Source organism: Arctopsyche grandis, chromosome 10 (genome assembly GCF_051622035.1).
Source record: "Arctopsyche grandis isolate Sample6627 chromosome 10, ASM5162203v2, whole genome shotgun sequence".
Lineage (NCBI taxonomy): Eukaryota > Metazoa > Arthropoda > Insecta > Trichoptera > Hydropsychidae > Arctopsyche > Arctopsyche grandis.
Window position 1 is genome coordinate 29,602,483 of NC_135364.1, and position 22,461 is coordinate 29,624,943.

Here is a 22,461-nt window from a genome sequence, read left to right on the forward strand (position 1 = left end):
ATACATCCGGTCAAATATTTAATAACTGTCTGAAAGATCACAATAGATGGTCTAAACTTAAATAAAACGCCAACTGCATGAAAGTATAATAATTACTTCTATACCGAAACATAATTGACTTAATTTTAATACATAACAGAATTTTTCGAAGAGAAAATCAGCAGTTGACTCAATCGTTTATGTAAGACAATTGCTAATTGAAGAGACAATCCTAAACATAATGTAACAATAAGTCAGTTAGCCCTTTCAGTGATTAGTCAAACCTAATGAACGGATCGCACGCTTTCACCATTTATTCGCTTTCCATCGCAGTCTAGTATATGTATAACAGGTAATATTAGTTATATGAATACGATGGTAGGTGTTTGCGACCCCTGACGTAATAGATCCCTTTCGACCGAATGCCTGGCGTCAAGATAACTCGGCCAACTTTTTGTTTCGAGCAGGGCAAGATGAACACTGCAAGAGACGGACAGACAAAAGTTGTCTCTAATTTCGTGGCTCCGGGTTCAAATACCGGTAGTCAATTCTCACGATATCAACTTAAAAGCCTACGGGGCCCGTAGTAACACGACCCGATTACAAGCGAGATAAAAATAAAAACGAAATTTATTTAAACACCCTACCAATCGACCGACTACCTATTTGAGAAACGCTCGTATAAATTATATTAAAAATTCATTGATTACATTATACCCGGATTATTATTATACAAGACAAGTTAGAGAAGTGTAACGATTTTATAAAATGGAATTCAATATATAATATTACTTTATTTAATATAATTTATAGTATGATCAAATCAAATCTTCTTGTTGATCTTTTTAAATAAATGTGAATTAGTACTTCTAATTATCTAATCAATATTTTATTCTTAATTGAATGAACCCATATATTATTGAACTTCTCAAGGTTACAGAAAAAATAAAAATCAGTAAATGCTAAAAGCCACAGACTGATTGATCCTCCCAATTTATCGATCGTAGAGATTGCTACCTAAGATGGTATTTAATGAGTCATTATACTCAATTAAGATATAAATAGACCAATTTATGTATATAAATAAGTTTGGGCAATTTATTTCACACAGTCAGATTATACGTAGTTTGACGAAATTTCTGTATTTTTGATATCACATATACAAAAATAGAATTGAATTGTGAAACAAGAGTGTTTTTGCAAAGAATAAAAAGTACTGCAGAAAAATTTGAGACTGAATTTGAACAAAAAATTTAATAACAGAACTTATTCGACACAATGTCATATACTTTTTTCAATTAATTGTGATATATGATATATTTTTATGGTTACAAATTTTTTGGATTATATGTGTGAGCAAATATGCGCAGCCCTCATACGCATACGTTGCACACAACTCTATATTCAAAATTAATATGATAAAAATCTTAAACTCTCCAGCATAAATTCTATACCGACCGTACTTACACAAATCTAACTATACTAAGTATTATTATTCGAGTTTCAATTCCTTTTCGAAACCACCCGTTGAAATCAACGGGTCCAACACTAGTTATAGTAATATTATCGACTAAGCCTTCAATGACGATGTTGCATTTCTGCCTCACTTTCAACATTATATATTTTTTTAATTAATTCGAGGACGAACAGATATGTTCGATAGAAATAAATTGGTATGGTTTACTCTATTATACATATAAAAATTTTTAACCAGATCCAAAACAAACTCCCCCTCATTTGTTACCTATACTTAGTTATATTATATAATTGATTCAATTACGCACAAGCGGCGTACGCAACATAATACGGGGAAACATCTCAGATTTACAGGGAATTTACACTCCTCCGCGCATTATTCGTGGCCACGAGGAAAACGAGGGGAAAACACCCCCTCCCACTCCCCGAACCACCACCACCCAACCACCCCGTTCGCGAGAGGGAAAATCCCCGCCAAACCCGCCTCTCGACGTCTTTGTACCCTTAACTGGAAAATCCCTCATTAGACACAATGCAGAACGACTCGAATCGAGAATGATTCAATTAGCACCCCGATTTTTCGCATGATTTTTTTTATTTATTATAATAATATATATCTATTTATTTTTTTGGATATATTGCGGTGGGGTTCTCGATTGATGACTGGCGATGATGAATTGGTTACGCGTTCGGGCTCGCCCCGCTAATGTGATGGTAAACAGAGTTAAATAGTGGATTGTGATGGTATGTTATCGTAATTCTATCTCATCGTGTGTCGGCGTGTTTGCCCCGCGTTTAGTATGCAGCTGCGTCGGATGCTGAGTGCCGCTCCTGGGACAGAGCAAATACAGTGGTGTTAGAGCGCACGTATACCCGACTATAGGCGAGTCGAAAAAGCCTGTCTACTTCCCCTGTCGATGTGAATTCGCAAAAATGTCCGCTCTCGCGAAAACGGTCTTGAATTCGGTTGATTTTTTAGTACGTATTGCATCTATGTACATATGTACCTTCCTTCCGACACGTGGTGTGGTGTGTGTACGGCTAGCTTAATATTTCGATGCAAATAATGCAATTAATTTGCCAATACTATGAAGGAGTGTTTTTCAAACGTTATTATATTTTATTTTCATTTTTACATATACTATATATACCATGAAATCCTCACATGTACATAAACCCCAATACGCTTTCAGTTAAACTCCAATGTTATAGGTTTTTGAGAGCTCTTTTTCCTATTACGCTGTACATATTAACATTATAATAATATAATACTATGATTACTAACAAAATTAATTTAAAATTGTAAAATAGAAAATGATCAGTAGATCAGTAGCTATCAAAATAGATATAAGATGTATAATAAAAAGCATTTAAAAATCAAATCAAGCTCCAATGTGAATAAGTCCTAGACAATTAATTACAAACATTGCGGCATTTTTTATTACATAAATCGCTGTATTTCGAAAGGCTTCTGAAGAACACGAAATAACAATTAATTAATTAATTAATCCATTGAGACATGTATGGATTTTATATTTTTACATATTTTTTACACATTGTACATACAATAAGAGTCTCGACGTATAATGCTTCTCCTGACTTAGAACTTAATTGTCTAAGTAGACCCCAACGCGCCTTTCTAGACAATTAATTAGAAACATTGTAGCATTTTTTATTACATAAATCGCTGTATTTCGAGAGGCTGAAGTACACGAAATTAATAATTAATTAATCTATAGTGACATCTATGGATTTAGACTTGTACGTACATTTTTACATATTGTACATATATCAAATTCAGTCATTGGTGACATAAAGGGTAGGATGGTTTTTGCCAATTTGATGGAGGAACCGTTTCAACAATGAAATCAGATAAATTGGCAAACTCTGATAGGAAACGATCGACTTGGAAACACATATCCAAGTCTGACCAGAAGAATACAAGATTAACACAGGATTGAACCGGGTAACCTCTCGGTGCTAAACATGAACGCAACCACCGAGCCGTACTGCTGGCTTATGATTTTGAGTTGTGAAATTAATTAATTGGTTAGCCGATAAAACTCTTCTTGGAATCAAATCAAGTGGTTTTTTTTAATAATAATTGTTATTTAAATAAATTAATGGAAAACTTAATTAAAATATTGCTGAAATTGATAATTTGAAGTTGCGCAATAATTTTTATTTTATTTTATTTGTGTCATATTTTAAAATAAATTCAATTAAGAAAAAAAATTATCATAATATAATGTATGTATGTTTGTGTGTATTTGCACGAAAATTTTCCTCAAGATTAATAAGCAATAAAATAATTACTCAGCATGAAACCATCAAATAAAATTAAATCTAGGAAGCTTTTTGTTATTGTTGAATAAAAAAATATTAAATATATTCTAAATAGCTAATATTCCATTAGATTCGTCAAACATAATTAAAACTCACAATGCAAAACATGCTACTTTGGATCGCAATAATTAAAAAGATTGCAATGATCGCAAACAAAGATTACCAAATCACTATTTACTTTAAATCATTGATTCCTTCAGTTAAAATAGTGTGTATTAAATGTATTATAAACATTGTAAATAATGTTTGAGCTTATTTTCCTATAACGAGGTATATGTATGTATATGATATACTTACATTAAAATCAAATAATACTGTATATGCTTACCAGAAAAATAATATGTAAAAAAAATAATGACCACTGGGTCAGTAGCTATTATGTAGATGTACTGTGAACATAATTTATGAGCATTTGAAAGTTAATTAATATATATCTTTTAGAAAGGTTTCCTCAGTGCTTTTCCAGTGGTTAATCTTCTGAAGATTACAAATAACATATTACATTAAATAATAAGTTTCATCATTAAATAACACATTGGATATCGATTTAATTTACGTTATGAATTGGTTTTTAATTGATCAATCTCAGTATTTATCAATAAAATTGATGAATTAATTCATTATTAAATAAAACACACACACATATCAACATCACCAATTGAATATTCTATGTATATACGTATAATAAGTGGTGCAATAGAAGGCAAGCAACGTTCACAGCACCCCCGACACACTACCACGAAAGCTGAAAACTTCCCAGAAGACAGTTTGAAAACCTCTGCATAATTATACGTAACCATATAGTGGCATAAATTGAATCAGTTGGCCGTTTATCGCGCCCGTGTCACGTACTCGGTTGGTTAGACAGACGGAGAGAGAGAGAGAGAGAGTACAGGGCCGTCACACCGCGAACGCCTAGTGTTTGCACAGGAGCGCCAGAATTAGCTTAGGCGTCGAACTCGAGAGCCTGAGAAAGCCCCGCCAGGTGTTGAACCTTTAATGTTTGCCCTACAAACCAAACACACACACGTACTAATACCGGGTAACGAGCTACCAAAAACCGACGAATGCCTATTCACACGGATTTCCCATCTCGAGGATGTTTTCGGAACTTCCGACAAAACTCTCTCTCTCGTTTTCCATTTTCGGGTGTGCGCCGTGTGGTTTGAATAAAATTAATTCGGAGGATGCATTAAAAGATTAAATCGTTCGAACCGAGTAGTGATGTTAGGGTGTGTGCGAGATAAAGTGATATCGTATGATGGAACATTGTCACACTCCCTTCCCCCCCTGTATCCTAAGCATATTTCCCAAAGCTCACGCCTAGTTCTATTAAGGTACTTGGACGAAACAGAGGCATTCAATTTTTTATGGGTGTTATATATTATAATTATGGCTAAAAAAAACCAATTTACATAAATTTAATACAACTCACTTTTTTAGGTGTATTTAAATATGCAATTTTGAATTAATATACTCGTAAGTAAGATTTTGTAGATAAAAGTACCTACTTAAACTACCTACTATTTAAACATGAATGTGAATGAATATTTACGGTTTTCAAATTAAAATCATCAAATTTGGTATAGGTACTATTTGATGATGCTTTTACAAGGCTTTTTTATTTATTTTCTTAATTTTAAATTCATTTCATATTTTAAGTAAATCAAAATGAAAAATATTCAACTTGTGTATAATAATTGTATATCATTGATTATTAAATATTCAAATTAATCATTTAACAAAATAAATGAAAGCTTTTAATTTAAAAATGGCTCCTCAAAAGAATACTCATAAAATTAAAATGGAATAAAAATTGATATTTCGTTGTTAACTTATTCTATTTGTATTTCTACTTAACGCTCAACTCTAATTATAATATTTACTCTGTATCTGAATAAATAAAATTTAAGCAACGCTTCCTATATAAAATAGTTCACACCAAAAGAATTCCAGAATTAAAATCTATACATTGATTTAATCAAACTTATGAAGAAATTAATAAAAAATGCACATTACAAAGCAAATTAATATAATAATTAGTAGAGTCTTATGCAATATTAGCTTTAAACGGACAAAATTTATTGAAAGTCCTACACAAATATTACACATTTAATTTGAAAAATTGAAACCACTATAACATTGCCGAATTTTTTACAAAACTAACATTGAAAATCCCTATATTACTACATACATTATTTATAATACAACAACGAAACATTCCCCCTGTCGCATAAGGATTCACATTGTCCGCGCGGCCAATCAGCTGGGTCGATTTTCAGCTCTAAAATCCATCCCGCAGGGTCGAAACGAACATGGGGTTGATCACAAAACCAAGGGGGTAATGTGTAGCAGTAAACTAAACGCATTACCGCTAGCAACATGTAAATTATCCCATGAACTGCACAATGCGTATACCAAATACGAAAATTCCCGAGGGCGTCGGTCCGACCCCTTAAAAAAGGTGAACCACCCCATATTCATATGCGATATTCCTACGTGTGATAACTGAGCTTTTTTCAGGAATATTAGAATGTAATATGCGCGCACGTACACGTGTGTAATGTAATGAAATTTGCGAAAGTGCGCATCGCCAAATATCTAGCCGGTGTCTGGGGACTTTTCGGTGGTGTTTCGCAGCATTTTTCAGGGGGTGGCGAATGGGGTGTGGGGTGGCCCGACGTTGGGGTGGGTCTGATCGTTGAACCGCAGAGAGCCGACGTCATCGTCTTTGGTTCGGCGACACCACGGGAATTTGTATCAGGTAAAAAGAGTGTCGCCGAGATACAGCGCAAGCGTTTTTAAAAGGAAGATACATACTATAAGTTATTTTAAAATCCGACATCATAACGAAAATTTCATTCAATGGCCTATTTAAGGCGCCAACTAATCGAGTATTGAAAAATATATATAACTACACTCCATACTAGTTTTTTGCTCATTGATATGCATGAATAAAATTTTTCCTATTAGAATTCCTATGTCTTTATCAATCTAATTAACAATGGATAGTGTAACATGTACTTAATGATTTACATTTCTTAATATATTATTATGTTTATATTCATTTGGACGTGACACAATTTAAAAAGTGTGACTCAATATTAAAATAAATGTAAATTTTTCAACTTAATAAAAAATACAAGGTGAAATTACATATAAATATTAATAACATGTTTGAAAATTGAGTATAAGATTGTTAGACAGCTAAAAGAAAAAGTAGTATAAAAACTATTTAAAGAACAAAAAATACGTTTGAGTATGGTGATCATAGATTCTATTCTTTCCCATCATAATTATTTGGAGAATCATTATGGGTAACATCTATTTTTAGATTATTATGAAAATTTAAAAAACTAATTGGCTTTAATCGTATTAATAAATGGTCGGAAATTCAGATATGAATATTATTCAACAGATTTAAAATATATTAGTGTCAAAAATAATTTATTAAAAATATAATACGCGACAAATAAGCTATCATCCCCTTTTAATAAACAGGCGTCACCTAAAGGAGCAATTTTACACGAACCGCGTAAAAAAGGGGAATATTCCTTCGCTGAATTTCCAAGTAGGCTTTCACGAAGCCACCTCGAAGAGCAGGGGTGTTAAATTTAGATGTACGTATCATACAAACATATATTTATTTTTAAGCTGAAAAATATGTATTCAACTCGAGTAAGAGTCGCATTGGGTGAGGTTAGTGCCTCGGACGCTAACGCTATGAAATAGTATCATTCGCGTTTTGAATTTTAAATTTTTCTGAACACCGTGTTGATTTTAAACGATGCACTTAATAGTGAGGAAAATGTATAAAGTTCATGTAGCCGACGTGTTGCTGCATTTTTACATATATCTTGTAAACGTTGAGCTGTATACTTCATTATAAATACAACATCAACAATTTTTCAGATACATTTTAAGTAATTGTAAAAGAAATATGAAATTAAACTGTTTGAAGAAACTTTGTAATCTACGGCCCAATTCTAAGCTAGGTAACTTGAGATAGCATACCAAATTTGAAGGTTAAAAGCTATAGCTTTGTAGAGCGGATAAACAAAACAAATATTCATACGTAGATACATATGTATGACTCAGAGCTATTAAATATAAAATTTTATATATGTACATAGATAATTCACTCAATTTTATGGATTCCTTAAAATTTCACCCTAAAATAAATACTCCAGACAGTTTTATCACCCCTGACGACGTAACGTACCTACGAAGCATTTTCATAAGACGGTGCAAGGTGTCCCAAAAGAACGGAGACTTCGACGCTTCACTTTAACTACAGGTGACGGAAAATACCTCAAAGGGAGCCCGGTTTGATGCGCTCCGCGAGAAAAAAAAAGTGAGGGCAGTTTCCTTGAAAAGCCTGAAAGAAAATGCCTACACAGGTGAATGAATTACTTTCCCCACTCGCGTTGGGTATATTCAGAGACGGCAAAGGTAGATATACATACACCTATACTTATGACATTGAAATTCTTTCAGAAAAAATATACATATCTTTTTAAAACGAACAAGACAGACTCCGAATACCTATAGCAGATTTCACCGTATTTACCATTTGCACAATTTTATATGTAGTGAAGTGGTCGTCGGGTAGATTTTTATTTCAATTTGCTTCGGGAACGGATATAATATAATGGTCTATGAGTTGAATGGGTGGGTTAAGATTTTCAATTGTGCCTATTTTGTATGGAACATTTATTGTCAGATTGAACCAATAAATTAATCCACAATTTTATGGGGTGATTAATCCATAATTTAATTAAATTTAATTGATTCAGTTTTGTTTCTATTTTCATAATCCGTTTGAGCACATTGGTAAATTTTTAGAATTAAATCCAATTTCTTTGACAATACAATATACAAAAGTTACTAGTTATAAGTTTAATTTCAAATCACGTATAGACAGATTCCTTTCCAAAACCACCCATTGAAAAATAACGGGTAAAGCACTTGTAGAAAATAAAAATCAAAAAGACAGTTAACAATGAAAAGAACCTTCAGTCTTCCTTAGCTTAAAACAATTAAATCTTGTGGATGCGAATGTCATTGAATTTTAAGTAAGTAAATTTTCGATTCAAATCAGGGTCGAACCCACAACATTCAACTGATAAAAAAGTGCTCGAACACAAAACTAACTAAGCTAAAACATAATCATTATCGATATTTTATTCACTTGCATAGTAGAGGTATGCAAGTATGCACACAGTGGGCGAACGTGCTATGGGGGAGTGTTAATTGCAAATTAATACTTTGGTACGTGTTGCACGTACGCTGGCAACACAGATAATGCGAAAACAGAGGGTGAGAGGAGTCACACGAGGGGGTGCATATTGTGAATGCAGGGCGCGTGCATCGTGTCGGAGTGCATTTGGCGGGAATGTTGCCAGAACCGTCGCACGCGCACAAGATGGCCGCCGAGCGCGCCAAATTTGCATCGCACAATGCACAATAGAACGCCAAACTGCATACAAACGCATGCACAACCGGTCGTCAGTCCTCGTCCAAGTTCTGTATGAGATGATGTTGAATTTGAATCAAATTCCAATTAGTAGGCGTATCAATTTTATTTGTACAACCGTTGTGATTGATGTGTGCAAGTGTACGACTAAATCAGCGCGATTTTCGTTTCAATTCGGATATTTGTTATATTATTATCGATATCGATTATTTATCTAATGCAAGGTTTTGTATGTTGGGTGTTATTAATCAGCGGCTTGGACTTTCTACTGTCTTGAAAAATTAATTGATATTTCTCTAATGAGACGGAACACATTAATATACTTTTTTTTCGATTTGGTTTTGAGCTGTGCGTTATAAACCGATCGGTTGCTCGAGCTTACAAAATCAATTTTAAATCTATTGTGATGTAGTGTAATCATTTATCTTGGCTTCTTTACTAGAACAAATAAAGTATTTTTCGATTGCAAATCATTTCAGTTTCTTTTCGGACATCATTTTTTTCGTTAAAATAAACTTAATTTATTTTATCCTTTGGAGAAATTTCATAAAATTTAATCAGTTCTAAGAATATTAAACATAATTATTCCTCAAATGTTAAAAAAAAACTTCAATATTAATATGCAAGTACTTTTCAGCGAAATAATGAATTAAAAAAATAATTTCATTACATTACCGACTTAAAAATAGATTCAAAACAATATTCATAACATAATATTAAAGATCAAAATCATTCCTAGGCTGAATAGTTTTGTAAAGCTACATACATATCTATATATATGTATGTTATGTGTTGCATAATTATACCTATGTGTATACACATATAGGCAGATATAATTGGATATCATTTTAAGATCTATTAAAAGATAAATCATACTATGTCCTAAATAAGTTCCTTTAAAAAAAGCATGCACAATGTCATATTTGAGGTTAACGGTCTTCCTTCTTTAATAAATTAAATACTTTGATAATATGTTAATGAAAGCAGTTGTTTAATTTCAAAAAATATATAGATAATTCAAACAGTTCTTTAATTGCCAAAAAAATATAGTATTCATAATTTGAAGATGATTCAATTATATGTATACAAACAAACAGTTGTAGTTGTTTTTTTTTTGTATATGTATGTAAGATTAGTTAAATGGTCAAAGGACCACTAGCCTTTCGAATTCAGAATTCATTTTATACTATTAATAAATGGTTTAAAGTTATTCTATACTTTATCGTGTGGTGTGCCATAATAGTTAAAGTAAAATTAATAATCAGAATGTATGTAATAGTATTATATTAAGAATATTGATAAAAAATAGTATCTACATATGTATGTTTAACTAAGAATATTTTTCTTATACAAAATGCTGTTATTCATTAAAATAATTAAAAAAAAGAAAAATCTGAAAAAAATGATATAATTTGAACATCATCACTTTGAACAACCGTCACACGTGTTTAGCATCATCGGATTCCACTATCCCGCTCTAGTACGCGATTTAATTTCCTCGACAATCAAAAAGCACACAATAGACATATCGACACGTCCACAAAACGATATCGTGCGTGTAATTAGATTGTCGCGTTCGAGATCAATGGCGACAATCAACCGATGAATATATCCAGTGTTGGAATCGGCACGCAATCGCGTGGTCGACACCATTGTCGTCAAATATGGGCCATCGCAGTCATCGAGCCATCATCAACAGACGCAAGTGTTTTGTCCGGCCACAAAAGCATTGATGACCCAAGGTCAGTGGCGTACATGTAGGATAGAAGTACGTGAGAAACGCGAGTTTCTGCACAAAAATCACGCCACGCATAGAAAACATCTGTCACACACATATGTATATCACATCACATCACATGATCTGTCTGTGAATTTTTTTTTACATTTATGTGCATATAAAGCTATTCTTTAATACTGAACAGTAACTTGTTTGAAAATGTATGCATAATATTTAATTATTTGGTCCGAAGTAACAGTAATAGTGGTCGATAGGATTGGGATAAATTTAAAAGGAGAACATAAACTATTCTTAATTTGGAAATATTTTTGATAATCTGTAGATGGATTTATATTGAAAATATTAATAAAATATATACATGTCTATTAGATTATTTAATTTATTTATTTTTAAACTTCTTAAAAGTATTATGTTTTGATTTTTTGTCAAAAAATGTAGGTAATGATCAGTTATTATAAAATCTTATATCTATTTTTATAATAAATTTTGAACGTAGAATGATATAAGCTAGATATATAAACATACTATTTTTATAATGCTAACATCTACATACATATATATATATATATATATATATATATATATATACATATAACGTTAAGTTTAAAATTAAAAATAATATTTATCTATAATGACATTTAATGCGTATTGACAGTTTCAATGATTATCAAGAAAAGCAGTCAATAAAAATTTAGACAGAAAAGAAAATTTTATAAAAAGTTTCATCCTCCATCTTATTCGTTGTTTTACGAAATTTCCTATATACATAAATATGTACATACTTGTATACATACATACATTGATATGTACATATCTACTTGTATATAACAGAAAAAGTTGGTGGAAAATTCACACCGTTGACATTTTTACAAATTCTCCACTCAATTGATCATCGAATTTTGAATAATTAAAAAAAAATCAAATATGTAGGTTTAAGCACACTACAAAAAGGAAGGTAAAACCATTAGGATACCACTTCGACGGGGTTAATTGAAATATGTTTACTGGTGCTCATTTGAGGGGGGTGTATTAACGACTCAATACAGCACGAGGGTATCGATCGTCGATTTTCAACCCTTTACAATCAGACCGGTTCGATTTATCGTTCATTAAATTAATTAGTGTTGGACTTTGGAGGGTTGAAGAATATACTTTTTTCTTATATGTATTTTTTATCGTCGTGTCAATTTATGAATTTGTCGTGGCGTTCGTTTGACGTAATTGAAGAGTATGGCGCAATTCGATAATGTGTGTCCTTTTTTATATCAATCATCTCGTATGACGTTTCAATTTAAAAATATTCGAAAGAATTTATGTTGATTGCTTTTGTTGCAGGAAGTCATTCATTATAAATCTATTATATAAGTAGCATCGCGTATTTTCATTAGGCACTTACAATATTGATATGATAATTGATCAATATAAAAAATATAGTGTAATCCATTTACATATTTTCATAAAAACGTTCCATTATATATTTTATTCCGTTGATACTATGCATAGATAGAGCTTACTCATTGTGCCTATATTAAACGACACATTTAAGTATATTTTAAACAATACGAAATGCTACAGATCTGATTACTAAAAATACCGAGAAAAATACATATGATAGAATGGTTTCATAACGTTTCATAAATATATTCTAATTAGCGTTTCGAATTGTAATTTTGACGAATGGCACTCAATTAAAATTGCTTAGATTTATCATAAAAAGTACACACCTCTTAAGCGCTAGATTTTCAACGCTGAAAATTCCGATAAAAATTACAAAATAAAAAAAAAACGGTTTTATTGCATTTGGGAAAAACACATACATTTTACGAACAATTAATTAAATGTATTCGAACAATGTTCTCATATGTGCAATCCGACAATTAGTTACGATTTCCCTCAATTACAACAATCGAGCAAATTATTCGTAGGCATATAAATATCACGCGGAACTTGTGGAAGAATTTCAGAATTTTTCACGACGTTGTTTTCAGACTCACAATAGTCATACGTCAGATAAAAATCGCTAGATTTTCGCACACTGATTAGGCACATTAGCTAGGAGCGAGCACGTGAAGTATCGACGTGTTACAGCTAGCTATGTAACCAGATACATAGCTATACGGAGGCTGAAAAGAGTCTTTTGTCTTTCGACAATTATCACCCTTTCGCACACTCGTTTTCGTTACAGCCTCACGCCTCGCCATCTTAGGAAAAACGTGGCTATTCATGCATATTTTCCTGGTTTTCCCGAGTGTCGAAATGGCCGCCACCCCTCTCTATGTCGTCATCACAACGAACGGTCAACTTTAACGCGTCATATCTTAAGGGGCTAACGTTGGAACGGATATGTCGAATTAATTTGTTTATCTGTTATTAAGCGATGTATAAGTAAGCGTCGCGCATCGTGGCCTTTGTTATCTTTCTTTGAATTTTTATCTCCCCGAGTACAAAGTATTATTATATAAACCATGTTGTACGTCATTCGAATTAAACTTTGAATGTGAAAGTTTCATTTCATTCAATAACTTATGAATTTTATTTAAATTCTACAAATCAAACTTAAATTTGATTGATCAACTCCATTGACGTTTTGATTATGCATGAGATTTTACTTGAAAAATTGAGCTTTCACTTTTGACCGTTTGATATTTTTGACACGTTTTAAATTGACGTGAATTTTTCAATTATGTGCTTCAAAAATTCGCCAAATCAAATATTAAATTACTCGACGTTAAAATAATCCAAATTTTAACAACAAAGATAGTCAAATAAATGTAAAATGTAAAAAGGTTTTACAATTATAGAAAGAGCTTTGAATATATAAATAGGTTTGTATTTGATTGAAAATTAACTGTAAATGCTTTTGGTCAGTTATCATAATAATCAAATGATTGTTAACTACATTAAATATAATAAACGATCAGTAATTATAATAGTAAGTGGTAAGTTATATATCTATGTATTAGTCAATATTTAATTCCTAATTTTACTAAAATTTATAAAATTCCAATGCCTGTATGTATGTGTAAAGAAATGTATTATGAAAGCAGAAAATGCAAATGTGGTTTTTTAATTTTATAAAATAGATATTTTGATGAATTTAATAAAAGTACTCACTGATCAAACTTATAAATTAACTGGCCAAATCCGAATATATTAACCGACCGGTTGTAATTAATAACTGATCAAACATTTATCGATCATTTGTATCATAACTAGACAAAATATATACATTTAACTATACTCAATGATTCAATCAACAAATATTACATTTGTTGATTGAAACTAATACAAAGCCGAAACGAATTACATACTGGCAACTTAAAATTCGCATAAATAATTTCTTTCGACCGGAATGAATCCTTATGTTGAATGATCGTCCTATCACAAGGATGATTTATAATAAACATAAATATGAGCTGTTTAAAATGAGGAGCGTTGCAAGTAATTGTTGGCCATTCGTTGCATTGACTGCTTACGCAGACGATTACACTGGTTTACGAGCTCTCCGATCGCACATCTTCATTTTACTTGCATTCATTAAGATGCGACCTGACGCTAAATTTAATTATTACTTCAATGGAAAAAATATAAAATTATATCCGCTATATGGTGCGCGTTCTCGGAAATAAATCTCGTTTGCTATTGTTTGGAATTTCCTGCGAAGCTAACGAGACGTGTTAATATTCCACACTTCTGTGGAGTTAATTTATTAGACGTATGAATATATGTATGTATGTATATGATGCCAAATTCTCAATAGAAGCAATGAGAAGATGTACATACATACAAATATATAAATACTGTGCGAATGAGGGATTTGTCGCTATCGTCGTTCGTTGAACACGCATATGTACTTATACGAGAATAAAATGTGTTTTATAACAATTTAGTCATGATTCAAAAGTAACCGGTGATGTTTTCTCGACCGTCAACTCAATGTAGCAATTTTCCAAACATCATATTATTTTCCCTTTGATGTTTCGCTCCTTTTGAGCGAGCCCGCTTTTCCGGGGGAGCCACCGTTCCGTTTTATTTATCTCTGAGTTTTTTCCTGTTTTTTTTTTCTTTCTTTTTTTTACATATTTTTTTTATGTGCGTACATCTCTATCTCTCGTTCTCGCTCGATCGCTCCGCGTATTTCTCTCGTCGTATATTTAGCCTTTATTTTGAACGTTTAGCGCGAAAATTCGCGCATAAATCGTTTGAAGTGAAGCGTCGAGACGTCGGTTTTTCGCGGTTCGTGGAAAATTAAAAAAAATGGCGAACGACTCCGGTAGCGCGTTCAGGCAAGAGATTAATTCACCAATTGCACAAATTAGCATACACAAGCTTAAAAAAATATTCATATTAACACAAAGTCTATAAAAACTATACCTAACCATTTAATTTAAACAATTAATTTTAAAAGCAATTAACATACTGTTAACACACTTATGTATCTACATTTAATTCGGTAAAAAATAATGTATATTCCAAATTCCAAATTACTTATTTTTAGAAAATAAATTTAATGTTTACTATAGACATACATATGTATGTAGATATTTAAGGGCTTGTGAATATTAAAAGAAATAATAATAAAATAAATACAAGCCGATAAGTTAAACATAAGTTACGCAAAAAAATTATTACAAATTTATTTATATAATTTTAGCTTGTTATCTAATTTAATACAACTTCTATTTTTAAACAAATACATACTTAATTACTTAACTCTAAAATTACAATTGAAATAAAAAATCCAGCAATCTTTTTACAGAATTATACCAAGTAAACAGAATCGGCCATTAAATCATTCAATTCCTTTTTTGATAACTGATGTAGAAATATTTCATTTTGTTTTTTTTTTGTGTAGATATAAGCATATTGAAAATATACATATGTACATTTAGAACATTTTAGCGTTCACTTCGGTAGTCTTTTGTAGCGATAAAAATATTTATAAACAATAAGAATGAATCAAAAATATAAAAACGAAAGGCACACGTGTGAAAGCGTAATCTAAAAACACTTTTAGCAAATTAATGCGGATTTAACGTTACAAAATTTAAAAATCTCTATCCGAGAAAAATACACTTATCTATGAAACAAATCTCAACCGCCGCACAAATTACTTATAGATATACATTTACTTTATGAACACATACGCATACAAATCAGATTATCTTTAATAACCGTAGAGTGTTTGTTGTGTGTTCTTTTTTTGATCGCATAGGTAGAATAATAATAACCGAGACAGAGAGAGAATAGATAATAAGTGTTAATGATGATGGTGAATGTGAGCACTGTTTAATTACAAGGTAGAGCGCATCGACTGGCCACGTCTATAATTTTTACATGGACACACAAAGGGGATAATGTAAAAATTTTACGATGCGATAATACGCGTGTACTCTGTTACATTGTTGTTGAAATATTATAATATAATCCACCCGAAAGGCGCGTTGATTTTCCAACCGAAATGCGTAAAATAAACGAGCGAGAGAGCGGTCGATTACTTCGGTAATGTATAGTTTTGGATAATTAAAATTTCATGAAAACGCTCGTCAACTATTCCTATTCATTATTCAAACACGATCTCAACACTGTTTCCATTCACACACATCATATTGAATTTTATTAATAAAAATAATAATAACCACGCATCGATTTGACAGTTTCCTCAATATAAAAATACATAGGAAATGGGAAAAATATTTCAATAATGTCTAAGCAGTTACTTTTTTATGGACGTGGCCCTTTTTATCATTAGTCTAAACAAATAAGGTATTCTTAAAAAAGGGTCATCGACAGGTGGAGCCGAAAAATATCTGTTTAAATTTACGAATTATATTCGGTTAACTTATCAAAAGTAACGATCTCGAATAGCCAAATTTAGACCCCATTCGTATTATACATATATATATAAAAAATCTTTTATTGAAATAATATGAAATATCACCGAGAATCTAGAATTCTAAACGCTCCGAAGGTTGACCGCCATTACGCTCACAACTTACACACTTTTTTATTATATTTAATTATGCGGTGTGTTTGTTTTACTTTATCCGAAAAGTAATGGCAAACCTGACGATTCTCCGACACAGTACATATGTATGTACATACATACATATAGTATAATAAATACGAGCCACTTAATTATAATACAAAAATAGCGCACACACACAAAATCGGCAATTTGATGTCATAAACGGCCGACATAATTACTTTTTATATGACGATTGTCTACATAATGCGAACATAATTGTACCCCACATTGCGTTTTAATTTTTTAATACAATTTTAAGGTAATTTCGTACGCTATAATAAAGTTTAATGGGGAAGTTTCGCGTTACAGATTTCACCGTTGAAAATTTAGATTTTTTTTCTCCACCATAATTGAGTAATTTAATAAATAAAATATTATTATCATCTCGATTTATATTAATTCCATTTATAATGTCTGCAAGAAGTGATTTTATTTAAGTTCAAATGAACGTGAGAGCATATCGTCCGTCGTAAACATTAAATCATGTGCAGTTTTATGCATGTTTTGCATCACAATGCAACGCGTTATTTTAAGCCTAACTACACATTGCGAAAAAAAACGTACAACGACTGTTTACATTAAACGTAAATATTAATTATGACAAATACGAAATTTAAAATCAATTCAATTTTACTTTCGCAATCGCTTTATTTATTTATTCGGTTCACTTTATGTATGTAGATCTAAATAGTAAAAAAAAATTGTTTAGAGAACTTGAAATAATATTAATCACGTACATATATTAACACATATTTGATCCATTACGGAATGATATACATATACGTATATATTATTGATTTATAATAAAATACTTAATTTTAAAAGGTAATCATTAAACATTAGAAATCAAAACAAATACACATTATTAAATAAAAGTGAAATGAAAAACAAACGAAGCTTTTTCATATTTAAATACTTGTACGTTACAAAATAAATTATCGATTCTAATTTTAGATTAAAAAATTAAGTCATTCGATGATAATACATTCGTATCGATTACATAGCATTAACTTAACAACATCGTTTGAAATGTTGTTTTAAGTATAGTTTTATGTACCTTTATAATAAAAAATAAAAAACTAACTAACTTAATCGTCGTTCCTAAAAAGTGTTTGAATTTTTTTCGTTCGACAGATTCTTATAAGATTTCTCAAAATGAAAGCTCGTTTGTTTCACATTGCACAAGCATACACTAATTTAAACACGTCAACAGTCGGAGGCGAGTTTGCCGCCGGTAACGTACGCGAAGAAGAGTGCAATTTAAAATTGGTTTTTATTACAAAAATTGTTTTGAATAAAATTTAGCACATTTTTCGAGTATAGATCTTCGATGTCATCGTAGCAATTTTACAACGCGTATTTAAATATTTAATTTAACTCATATATTAGAATTTTAAATGCAATTGCACAATAAAAACTATAAAAATAAACAAGTTTGAATTTAATACGATATTTTACCCCGGTTTGCGGTCCAGACGAAAATAAATTACACAGGACAATTATTCGATTTATGAACGAACACAAAAGCTACAAAACGTTTCCGGTCATCCTACAATACAACAAATCGGAAAACAACAATGTTGTACAATGATTACAATACACGCGCGGGAAAATTGGACAAATTCAAATACACCCAACAATAATTAAATTTTGCAATCATTTCACAGATCGTGTGATCGTTCAAACTATCGGATATATATATCGAAAATATGCACACACACACACACGCGCGCAAATCAATTAATAACAAAAATATTCCGAGCTTTGAAATTATCGACACACTGAAGATTATATAGATGTCTATACACAATCGATTGGAAATTTACAGTATAATTCAAATACACAAATAATTAAATTTTGCAATCATTTCACATATCGTGCGACCGTTCAAACTATCGGATATATACATATAGATATATCAAAAATATGCACACACACGCGCAAATCAATTAATAATATTCCGAGCTTTGGAACTATCGACACACTGAAGATTATACAGGCAATATCATACACAATCGATTGGAAATTTACAGCTTAATTCAAATAAACCGATAATGATAATTACAGTGTAATTCAAACTATCCGGATATATAGATATATCGAAAATATGCACACACACTCAAATCAATTAATAATAATATAATATTCCGAGCTTTAGAACTATCGACACACTGAAGATTATATAGATGTATATACACAATCGATTGGAAATTTACAGCTTAATAATTACAGTGTAATTCAAACTCACACACACACACACACACGCTCAAATCAATTAATAGTAAAATAATATTCTATCGACACATTAGGTAGGATGTAATAATATACACAATTGATTGTAAATTTCCAGTTTGATAGTATTTCGACACTGATTAGGGTGACGTTTCTCAGATCTATACTCGAAAGTTTGATGCGCACGTGTTTGGGGGTTGATTCGTGTAGTTGTGGAGACTGACCTGCCGCTCTTGGTGATGACCATTTCGGTGCCCAGTTTGTGGAACTTCTCCCAGAGGTCCTTGCCCTCGAGAGTCACCTTGGGGTCGTCGTGCACGCCGTCGTCTTCGGGTTGCAGAGGGCGCAGGGGGCGCAGGGGGTGGCCGTGGTGGGCGACGGCCAGCACCACGTCCTCGGCAGTGGCGTAGGCGTGGGGCGGCGGCTGGTGCGAGTGCGGCAGTTTGGGCAGCAGGGCGCCGGGGTAGAGGGCGGCGAGGGCGGCGGCGCCGAAGCCCCCGGCCGCGGGCGCTCCGCCCCCCAGCAGCGACGACACCGAGAAGTCGGACGGCCGCGGCAGGTGCAGGAAGGGGTGGTACGCCATCGAGCCCCGGCCCGCCGAGACGCCCTCGGCCTGCTCGAATCTCATCGGTGGCCGTACTCTCCCTGGTGATCACGGCTCATGCGAAACGGCACGGCACGAGACACTTCCAGCCAAACAACACGACACACTGATCACACACACTGTGTGTGCGCGCGTGCGAGCGAGGGGTGTCGCAGTCCGGCAAGTGTCAGGGGGTGTCGAGGGGTGTTGCGGTGTGTTGCGGTGTGTTGTGGTGTGGTGTGGTGTGGTGTGGCGTGTTGGTGTGAACGCGTCGTGTCGTGTGTGGCGCCGGGCAGGTGCGGCCCCGGCGGCGGCCGACGGACTGGCGAGGCGTCACAGCGACACCTCAAGCGTCAACGGCCCGTCCCTCTCCGCACCCCCCCTCGGCCGCTCGTCCAATCGGAAGAGTGGGGCGGAGCTAGCCCACGCCAGCGCCCCACCTTTTTCCGCTCTCGCACTCTCGGTTTCCCCTCGCCCCGGTTCCCCCCACCCGCGCCCCTCCCGCACACTTCGTTTCTCTTCGTTTCCCCTCGGCGTCTGTCGTTGTCGGTGTCCGTGGTGCTGGTGGTGCTGGTGGTGCTGGTGGTGCTTCTGCTCAACTTCGACCGCTCAACTCTCCGAGCGCCATCCGACACGACGACGACGACAACAACAACAACAACAACAACAACGCGACAACGACGACGATTCGGCACCCGAGCGTCTTTCGCGCCTTTCGCGCCGACGCCGATGTCCAGCGAAGATCGTCCCCCTCCCCCACTAGTGACTAGGTAACCCCGCAACTCTACCTCCGCGTCAACTCTGACACTTTTCAATTTTTACATACCTCCTTTACGTTTCACATGGCTTTCGTGTCAGTGGTCATTTTTATCTCTTATCCGATCGATTTCATACTTTGCCATATTGCTCATTTTGGTCATCAATATACGTAAATGTATCTTCTGCCATTACGTTCGAGATAAAATATCGTATACAATGCGTAACAAATATCCAGAATCTCGGATACGGTGACGTTTATTATGACCGTACGTATCTTCAACCTTTTCGCCTTCAGATTTTAATTGTTTAAACGCCTATAATTCACTCTATATTTTATAAAATTTGCCCTATAGGTTCTCGTTATCTCTAATATTTAAATATTTATAGTTTTAACTCTCATATGTATATATAAATTTCAAATTTGGCGTCTAGCTTCATGTAATGCAATACACGATATATATTGATTTTTGGCCAAATATGTCAAATCTGACATTTCACTGTATATCTCCTCAGTCAGGTTTTATCTGCGAGATAATTATGGCTGGACCCCAACGCCTTGTCCATACAAACATATGTACGTATTAGACGTCTCCCTTCCTCAATTATGTCACTAGAGAAATTATTTTTTATATGCTATTTATATCCACCATAGGATATAATATATTCTATTTTCTTTATTTTTTTGATTATTTAAAAAATCAACTTAATCAAAATTTAATTAAAACCAGTTGTTGTTAAAAATCAAAAGTTCCAAATCACCCCCCCTCTCCCACTAGTGACTAGGTAGCCCCCCAAATACGACAGTTTTTGATTTTTATCCTAGCCCGGTACAAACGACACGATGCAATCCTTCACTTTTCGTCAGTGGCGTAACGTGAATTTCAGGCACGCCCCCCCCCCCCCCTTCCCCCCATACATTCATATTATTTCCTTACAGCAAAATAACTTAATAATATAAATTAATAATTCATACCTTTTTTATTTATTTATCTAGCTAATTTAAAAAATCCATTCTTAATTACTTAACTCTAATTTATATGCACTGTCCTTCACAGAGGTGTCTCCTTGCACCTCGCAAGAATGCATCCACGGTCTTAAAAGACCTGACGCATTCAGGGAGGGCATTGTACATGAGCACACCCCTGTGAAAAACACGTAGAAAAACTTTTTTTCTAAAACTAATCGATATCAACAAGTTATGTATTTTACAATTTACTGGATGGAAAACTAAAAGAAGCAAAAAATAATTATCATTCGTTTTATTACAAATAATTTGTCATTCAAGAATTAACTACTAATCCTGAATGGGAACATTCTAATTACTTTCAATATGTATGTACATATATCTACATATATAAAGAATAATTTTAAACATGATTTTAACATGAATTGAGAATTTGTAATGCTAAAACATTGCACGAAACAAGATTGAAATACTAAAAGCGCCCGCGACTCCCCCCCCCCCCCGTCCCCCGTCCTCTCCACTTTCAGAATTACCTCACAAACCGAACCTATTGCTTATCTAGTGTGTATGCCCATATGTATGTAGATTTTTTGTAAAAATTTCACTTTCTTCTTGTGTACCTAATGTACGGTTAAATTTTTTTATTTATATTATTTTTAAGGTACCTATTTATGTGTGTAAATTTGCTTTGTTCTACATATGTAGGTATATAGTACATACATACACACATGCCCACATATTTGAGATTTTACTAACAGTTTTTCTTTATTATTTCACTGGTATTTTATTTTGTGGTGAATATCATGTATATTTTATATGGAAAAAAAATAGTTTTATATTCAAGATTTTTATTCACTTTTTATTCCGATCCAATATAAAT

The 22,461-nt window shown here is 33.2% G+C and overlaps 1 protein-coding gene across 1 annotated transcript in view; it reads right to left on the reverse strand.

Annotated features, from left to right (window-relative positions):
• LOC143917763 (optomotor-blind protein-like) overlaps positions 1 to 19,858 on the reverse strand; it is a 128,799-nt gene extending 108,941 nt beyond the window's left edge. Inside the window, exon 1 of the mRNA XM_077439344.1 lies at positions 19,500 to 19,858. Coding sequence (XP_077295470.1) covers positions 19,500 to 19,858 — 359 coding nt within the window. The remainder of the gene's footprint in view (positions 1 to 19,499) is intronic.
• Between the last annotated feature and the right edge of the window lie 2,603 nt (positions 19,859 to 22,461).